General features: G+C 47.5%; 1 protein-coding gene across 5 annotated transcripts in view; it reads left to right on the forward strand.

The window, feature by feature from the left end:
• Pced1b (PC-esterase domain containing 1B) overlaps window positions 1–8,622 on the forward strand; it is a 147,509-nt gene extending 138,887 nt beyond the window's left edge. For 4 of the 5 annotated variants that reach the window (XM_057792562.1, XM_057792564.1, XM_057792563.1 and 1 more), the window contains one exon: window positions 6,994–8,622. In XM_057792562.1, the coding sequence (XP_057648545.1) occupies window positions 7,052–8,353 (1,302 nt within the window). In that variant the 5' untranslated portion in view covers window positions 6,994–7,051 and the 3' untranslated portion in view covers window positions 8,354–8,622. Of the gene's footprint in view, window positions 1–266; window positions 385–6,993 lie in introns of those variants that run through there. The other variant, XM_057792565.1, reaches the window with a different exon arrangement.
• The last annotated feature ends 481 nt before the right edge of the window (window positions 8,623–9,103 follow it).

Consider the following 9,103-nt stretch of genomic DNA (forward strand, 5'->3'; position numbering starts at 1 on the left):
GAAAGCCAAGAAGCCAGTGCTGATTTACTGACAAATGTCTTCGGGTTTGAAGCGATTGGAAGCCAAGTTAAAATCAGAGGAGGAGTGAGTGGGAGGAGAGGACGGGACACAGGCAGTGCAAACAGCGCTTTAAAACTGGCCTTGAAGGCCAGGCGGTAGGACAGGCCTGGAGGTGGAGCCAGCAAAGTTACCTTTCTTTCTTACTCCCCCCCCCCTTTTTTTTTCTTTTTTTCTTTTCTTAACAGCAAGAAATTAGGAGGGTGGTAGCTAACCTTAGGACTAGTGACTGAAATGCAGACTGCAGGGTTAGTCCGCTCTGGAGAGATAGCTTGAGGGTGTAGAGAACTCCCGCGCGACTTGGCTGTTGGCTTTCCCCAGAAACAGGTACGTGTCCGCCTTTGCACTCGGTGGGAAGGGTGACCTCGGGGTCGGGGGCTCAGGGACTTGGGGTCCTCGGGCTGTTTTCTCTAGAACCTGAGTGGGGCCAGTTTGCTTTGCTGGAGTTTAAAGGGGGCCTGGTGTTCTGCAGGCGTGGCTAGGCCTTTGAGACACCGGGTGCCCTCTCTTCCTCGCTGGGGGAAACCGAGGCTCGGAGAGATGGTCCTCCAGCCTGAGACCAGTATGGCACTGTGTCTTGGAGGTGAAAGCTAGGTTGCCAACTCAGGATATTTTCCTTACCCTATTAGACAAATTAGAGGGGAAACTGAAATAACGAATCGGGTGGTAATGCTAAAAATTTGAAAACCTGTATACGATCGAAATCAAGCTTTTAGGAACTGTTTAAAAGATCCAAATGGGAACCTGGCGGTTGTGACACACGCCTTTAATCACAGCTCTTGGGAGACAGACAGGCGGATCTCTGAGTTCGAGGCCAGCCTAATCAGCAGCGTGAGTTCCGGGACAGCCAGAGTTACAAAAAGAAAACCCTTCTTTCTTTTTTTCTAAAAAGTGATGTCACCCGCATAGCGAGTATCAGGGTCTTCTACTTCATCCTTAAATTTACTCCTTGTATTTCTTTCTGTAGCCCATAAGATTTATAATAGATTATTAATATGGGAAAACATGTATACTTTAAGAGTTTTTTGTTTTGTTTTGATTTTTCGAGCTTTAAGAGATTTCAAGCTTTGTAACTTTTCAGACTCAACAGTGTTTGAAGTTCTTCCAGTGATTTATCTGCCAGATCGCAGCGTTATTGAATGTTGGTAGGGTGGGCAGGTACAGCCACGTTCCCAGTGTGTATCCACCTCAACGCCAGCCTAAACCAGCCTAAGCCGATTTGTAGCCACCGGAAACCCACTTTAAAGGCTGATTGTCATTCTGGTCACAGGTCTCTACCAAGTTAAATATGCCGAGTGAATACTGTCAAGGCCCTGACACACACTGGAAACTACATTTTTCCTAATAGACTGCAAGCCTGAGGCCTGTTAAGCAGGTGATGCCACCTGGCTTGGGAGGATGAGACTTGGGCTTCCCAGTGGCCACCTGGCAGTGGTTTCCTTGGTGCCACACTTAACCACAGTATTTCACAATGCCTTTATATATTTGATGTGGTCCTAAAGCAATTTTTAAAATACTGCTTCTCCCACTTTTGGTGCTGTGTAAAGTAGATATTAGCTTACTTGCCCCAAATCAAAAGTCTGTGGCGAGTTCCCAGGCCAGAGTTCAGAATGCAGTGACTGTCCTTCCTCCCCCCCCCCCCCAGAAGGTATTACTATCCGGGAGTTAGCAGGCCCTGGGGATCCATAACTGATTGTTGGTAGCCCAGTCCAATCTAGTGGGGGCCGTATATATTTTTTTTTTTTTTTGGTTTTCCGAGACAGGGTTTCTCTGTAGCTTTAGAGGTTGTCCTGGAACTAGCTCTTGTAGACCAGGCTGGTCTCGAACTCACAGAGATTCACCTACCTCTGCCTCCCGAGTGCTGGGATATTAAAGGCGTGCGCCACCACCGCCCGACAGGCCGTATAATTTTTTTTTTTTTTTTTTTTTAGGCCGTATAATTTTTGACTGACTAGTTCAACTTAGAAAACGAAACAATTGCCAAAACATAAGGAAGTCAAAAGGTGACTTCCTGAGAAATAATTATTTTCGTGCATTGCCTTAAAATTGAAAGGGATCTTGGAAAAGTAAAAAAATAATTATTTGAGCTGGGCATTTTTTAATCTCAGCACTCAGGATGCAGAGGCAGGCAGATCTTCATGTTCAGGGCCAACCTGGTCTACATATCAAGTTCCAGGCCTACCAGGCGACATACATAGTGTAACCCTGTCTCAAAAAACAACAACAAAAAAGAAAACCCCAGAACTGATGATAGATAGATAGATAGATAGATAGATAGATAGATAGATAGATAGATAGATAGATTCCCCCTAAAAGCCTTTAAAGGGAAAGGAGCTGTTTGAAGGCCTAGTGTAACGTTGAGTGGACTTTAGCCAGGTCATGGAACTGTTGGTGATAAGGGTTTTTGCTAGAACGTCAAACAGCATCCCAATTGTTGGGTCTGTCATCATACTTTAAGACATCTCTGTCCCATCTCCAGAGCAACCCGCCTGGTTGGTTTTCACTCTTCCAAAAACTAACCTAATTACCACAAAACATTGATTAATGAAAAATAAATGCTCTGGGTTTGGTTTGCAATAGCTATAAAGTAATAGTCAAAGATTTATAATTCATACCTTGTGAAGCTTCTGAAAAATTAATTATCCCCAAGTGGACAAATACAAGCAAATTGGCATGAAAGTCGTTTTTTAAAATAGCGGTAGCCGTTATTAATGCATAGTTCTCCCGCAACTTTAGAGGCCCAGATCTTGCAGCACAACAGCTTTGGAGGCCTCGTACCCCTCTTGACTCCATAGACACAGCCTTGGGTACTTCTGCTCACTGCCCTCCTGCAGAGTCAGCCCCCTCTTATCTGTCCTTGGCAGCCTTATCTCTCCCCTGGAGGGAAGGGAACAACTCATTTTGAGTTTTCTTTTTGAGCAATCCAGCACCAGCCCCCCACCTCCAACCCCTGTGCTGGGATCTTAGGTGTTTACACCACCCAGCTGAGACTGCCCTTTTGTACCTGGTTCTGGAGCGCCACAGCTGACCCACTCTGTTTCCTCCCTAATTAAATGAATCCATAAAATAGCTTCCAAAACTAATGAGAGACTTTAGCAATCTGCTCTAACCTGACTATATTCAAATCCCTTTTTGTTTCAGTTTTTATAAATAAAAAGAACCTGAAACTGGAAGTTTCTGGCCTTTATTAAGTGTCTGAGAAGATTCGGGTTTTTGCTAAAAGTGTCATTTAGTTTTGACCTGTGTTGAGTGGCTTCCTAGCACAGCCCAGTCTTTCCCTTAGGGACCAGGCAGAGGGTGTGTGACTTTGTCCATCTGTTTGTTGTGCGCCCCCACCCCTTGATTTGGTTTCAGCTGCTTACTGGAATGTTCTCTCTCCCTCTCTTTCTCCTTGATGCTATCTGCACCTTCCCCTGGAGGACAATGGAGAATTCTTGCTGGTCTGCTTGACTGGGGGGTGGGGGACGCAGCATGTTTTTCTGAGGTTCTCTGGTTAAGATCCTGCCACATCTTTCCTCAGGGAAGTCATTGTTTGCAGCATTTTGTTTTCCTGGACTATGCTAATACCTGGTTTAATATTTGTGTCTATGGCTTGAGACTGAATGATGAGATGTCATAGAGTCATTACCCCTACCCCCAAGTACACACAACCATCCACCCTGGGTTTCGATCATTGCCTATGAATAAAAACAAGTAAGTCCATGATTCCTATAACCTCTTCTATCACAGGAATCGGGGAACGATCTCTCTCATTTTGTAAACATCAACTCCTCTGTGGTCGTTGTCTCCTTTGGTTTTTGTGGAACCCGGATGAAAGGTGAACAGTTCTCCCCTTTGCAGATGGTTAAACTGGTGGCGTTCGGTAGCACGCTCACTGAGAATCACTAACTCATACTGGTGCGAAGAGCTCAGCAGACCTTGTTCTAAGTACTTTTACATTTGGCTGGAGCCTTGGTTCAGGTTAAGAGCGCTGCTGCTCAGAACCAAGCAACCATTCAAGCTGCTCACAAGTGCCCTGAACTCCAGCTGCAAGGAATCTGACAGTCTCTACTGGCCCCCGTGAGTGTCTGCCTTCACGGCAGAATAAACAGTGCTCCACACTCAGGCCTCCAGTTTCAGAGAGGCCAAGTAACTTAGCTGCAGGCAAAGAGCTGGCAAGGCGAGCCCGTGGCCATCCCAGCATTGTGGATCCAAAGCAGTGTTCTTCTCTAGCATGGATGGTCTTGTTTTTGACCCAGGCTGGCCTTGAACCCCTGATCCTCCTTATCTGTCATGCTGTGTGGTATTACAAGCTTGCACCACACCTGACAGTTACCCCTGACGTTCTCCCTTCCCCCTCCTGTCATTTTTTTCTTTAGATATAAGAAATTGCTAGCACTTGTAGCAATTCTCCTGCCTCTTCCTCCCAAGGACTGGCATTATGGTCCTATACTACCAAGTCTAGTTTATCAATGTTTCTAAGCTCAGAGGACAAATAATATTAGCTCATTCTCTCCCCCTCTCTTTTGGAGACTGTGTCTCCTGTTTGGTGGCTGGCCTTGAACTCACTAAGTAACCACAGATAACTTTGATCTTCCCAAGGGCTGATATTACAGTTTGTGCCACCACTCTCTGGTTGTGTGGTGATGGGGATGCAGCTCCTGGCTCTCCGTGGGCTAGGTGAGCCACATCTCCAGCCCTCTGTGCGCTCTACTTCATGCACTGGGTTGGCGCACCACAGTGATGAGATACTATTGTTAAACTTTTTTTCTCTTTGGTTTTGTTGACAGGGTCTCACAGTGTAGCTTGGCTGTCCCTGGAACTCATCAAGTAGACCAGGCAGGCCTCTAAGGCATAGATATCCTGCTGCCTCTCCCTCCCAAGTGATGGGATTAAAGGTGCGCCACCACTCCCTGTAGAGCTTCTTTTCTCAGAGCAGTAGTAGAAACTGGGGGAAGATGAGTCAGTATTTTTACCTGTTCTGTGAAAACTCAGTATTATGTTGCCTGTTTTTATAATTTATATTGTGACCACTTAAAACCACACGTAGTACTGCCCTAACATTTGTTAGCTGGGCCTAGTGTCCCATTCCTTTTCATTCCAGTGCTCTGGAAAGCAGAGGCAAATGGATCTCTGAGTTCATCAAGGCCAGCTTGGTCTACCTAGTGAATTCTAGGACAGTGAGGGGGCTACATAGTGAGACCCAGTTTCAAAGACCAAGTTTCAGGTGTCGTGGTACATTCTTATAATGACCAGCACTCAGAGGCTAAAATAGAATGATCAGGAGTTTGAGGCCAGCATCGATTATACAGCAAAATCTTTTCTCAAGAAATAATGAATGGTCGTGCACACCATTAATCCCCCCAGCACTGGGGACGCAGAGGTAGGCAGATCTCTGAGTTCAGGGTCAGCCTGTCTACAGAGAAAATTCCAGGACAGCCAGGGCTATACAGAGACACCCTGCCTCAAAAAACCAAAGGGGAAAAAAATGCCTTTTTTTTTTTAACAATTTAATGCCAGTTGTCCACCCATGCCTATTAAAATGTTTACAGTGTTTATTACCTCAGAGTTCTCAGGGCATGGTGGATCCCAAGGGCTTTCACACAGCCAGAGTGGCTGCCATGCCCCTGCCTGGGTGAAGTTTGGAGTATTGAAGTCTACTTTTTAATTGTCCCAGGGGATGCAGCCTAACCGCACATGAAGTTTTGTGTTTTGAGACAGGGTCCCACAACATAGGCTGACTTAGCCATGTAGACTAGGCTGACCTTCAACTCACATAGATCCTCCTGCCTCTGCAGTTCTGGGATTTGAGGTGTTGCCACCACCTCCTGGGTTTCATTTGAGGTTTTTAAGATGAGCCCCACATCTGTCGGCATTTCATCAAAGTGTTTAAAAAGGCAAAGCCTTTACTTAACTCAGCCCCCGGGGACATGCACATTCACCAAGAGACAGATTGAAAGGAGACTAGAAAGGCAGTTTGGGAATTTACAGGCAAAGAAAGGCAAGGAAGAAGAGTGGAAACAATGTCAGTCATTAGCGTTTTTCCTCTGGTCGTGGAAGCAGAAGACTGAACCTAGAGCTTGCGACAAGTGAGGCCTCTATCCCCGGAACCTTTTTATTTATTTTTTTATTTTTTTAAGCGTGTGGGTGGCATTTGGGGGTGGGGTGTAAGCACACACATACACACTCGAGTCTGGAGACTGCGGTCAGTATGTATGCTTTCCTTTTTAAAAAAACAAGCAATATTTATTTGTCCTCCTGGGTCTGAGAGGTATCTTCCTTTTGCCATTTTCTACACCGCCCCTCCCCCCATTTATTTATTTATTGAGACGGGTTTTCCTTATGTAGTATTGGCTGGTCTGGAATTCGTTAGACTCACCTAGCCTTTTGAACTCACAGAGTTCTGCCCGCCTCGGCCTCCCAAATGCTGGGACGAATGGCAGCCATCACCAGGCACAGCTGCCCGCCTTATTTTTTGTGAGCAGTTCTCTGACTGAACCTAAATCCTGCTGTTTTGGCTAGACTGGCTGCCAGGAAAGCCTCTGGGGACTGCTCGTCTGTGCTTGGGATTTAAGCATAGATCCTCTCTTAGTGCCTTTTTTACCCACTCAACCATCTGCCCAACCCAGTGGTTGGATTTTTTTTTTTTTTTTAACATATTGAAGATGGTTTGAGCTTCAGGAAATGGTGATTGTTGGGAGTAAACAGGAGGTAGATGGAAAACAAATTGCAGGCCTAACAGACAGATCAAGGAAGGTTTCTGCTCTGTCCCTCTTCCCAATCCCTCCCCCCCCACACACACACATCAGGCCCAGCCTTCTGGAGCCAGCCATGTGGGTTTTTGGGGGGCACACACCCTCAGGCAGCAGTTCACCAAACTGCTTTCCCCCTATCTTTCTTAAGCTTGCTGTTCTGCCTAAGGGTGAGCCCCTCCCAGCGCTCTCTCTTCTGTTCTAGCAATTCCCAGACCCAGCTTGTGCAAAAGAGGGAGCTAAGAGGCGCCGCGCAGGGCATCATGGTTCGCCTGTTGGCCTCAGAAGTTCAGCAGCTTCTCCATAACAAGTATGTGGTCGTCCTTGGGGACTCTGTACATAGGGCGGTGTACAAGGACCTGGTGCTCCTGCTGCAGAAGGATTGCCTGCTCAGTCACAAGCAGCTCAGAACCAAAGGGGAGCTGACATTTGAAAAGGATCAGCTGATGAAGGGAGGCGAGCTGGACACCCTACACAACCGCACTGACTACCGCGAGGTGCGTGAGTTCTGCTCTGACCATCATCTGGTGCGCTTCTACTTCCTCACGCGCGTCTATTCTGAGTACATGGAGAGCGTCCTAGAGGAGCTGCAGTCGGGCACGCATGCCCCAGATGTGATCATTATGAACTCTTGCCTCTGGGACGTCTCCAGGTATGGGCGTAATTCCTTGAGTAGCTACAAGCAGAACCTGGAGAACCTGTTTGGGCGCATGGACCAGGTACTGCCCAAGTCATGCCTGCTAGTGTGGAACACTGCCATGCCTTTGGGTGACAAGATCAAGGCGGCCTTCCTCCCTCAGAAGTGTAAGGGCCAGTACCGGATCTCGGTGGCCACCCTGAAAAAAAGAGTGAGCCAAGCCAATTTCTACAGCCATGCCGAAGCAACAAAGCGCTGCTTCGATGTGCTGGACTTAAATTTCCACTTCCGTCAGGCCAAGAAGCATCTGCAGGGAGATGGGGTGCACTGGAATGAGCATGCACACCGCCGACTCTCCTACCTGCTGCTTGCCCATATGGCTGATGCTTGGGGGGTGGATCTGCCCCACCGAGACCCATGGGAGCCTGGTCCTGTGGTGTGGGAAGGTCCAAGTCAGGTAGAAGAATGGCAGCCCCGGGTCAACAGAGGTCCCCAGGCCTTTGCCTTGTCTCCACCCATGCCTCCTCCCAGGCCACGCCCACTGTTCCCACCCCCTGGCTTGCCCTTAAGGCCCCCCCCACCCCTCCTAGCATGTTCCCTACCCCCACCTCAGGCGACACCCCCATTACCACACTATCCACAAGATTCCTATTTTTCCTCAGACCATGTTTTCCAGTCTGATGAATTCTATATTCATTCAGATGACCCCTCACCTACCCACGGAGGATATACCTTTGAGGGTGACTTTAGTTTTTATCCCCAACCACCCGTGCCCAACTTCCGCCCACCCTGTTACCAGCGCCAGGCCCCTGTGGTACATAGGGGTTTCCCAAGGTATCTTGCTCGCGGCCCCTATATGCCCTGGAGAGATAGGCCTAGGCGACCACAAAGACATGCCCCAGCCTGCCTAGAGTCAAGGCCTCAGTAGTCTGACTTAAACCCCTTTACCTCTGGATGGGGCTATGTGATACTGACTTTCCCTTTCACGCCTCAGTCTCCACACACTGACCTTGCTACTTAAGCCCAGCTAGTCCCATCTTGGAAGTCTCTGTGTTCACTGCTGTTAGAGACAAGGAATAGCACACTGGCCCGCTCCTGCTGCCTGAGGAGGTCTCCTCCCTCCGAGTGACCAAGCAAGCGTTCTTACTACCTCCCCCATCGCTATTCTTGTTGCCTTTTTGTAAAAATAAAATTGAAATACAGAAATTGTTTCCAAAAGTGGTTCTGCCTGTTGTGTGTGAGAGCGTGCGTGTGTGTGTGGTTTAATGGCTGCCTCTCTTTGCAGTTAATCCATTAGCTCTTAGAGCAAGGACTGTAGTTTTCGCAGCCCTTTAGTAAACTATTCAAAACAGCTTAAAGGAAGTCCAAGAGAGTTCCTGTGAATAGATTGGAGTCCTCACAAGGGAGCGACAGAAATGGAACTTTCGGTGATTCGAATTTCTCAAAGAATTGATGACTTTTAGGACTAGAAAAACTAAATACATTAAAGTTAACATCTACAAATGGGAAAACTGAGTGCAAAAGATGATTTGACTAGTCTTTCCTACTACTTCATACTTGTTACTCTTTACGTTAACGTGTGTGTGTGTGAGAGAGAGAGAATGGGGGGGGTGAACATGACTTTGAACTTGCCCTCCTGCCTCTGCTTCCTGAGTGCTGGGATTACACACATACACTC

The sequence above is a fragment of the Chionomys nivalis genome, chromosome 17, assembly GCF_950005125.1.
Source record: "Chionomys nivalis chromosome 17, mChiNiv1.1, whole genome shotgun sequence".
Taxonomy (NCBI): Eukaryota; Metazoa; Chordata; class Mammalia; order Rodentia; family Cricetidae; genus Chionomys; species Chionomys nivalis.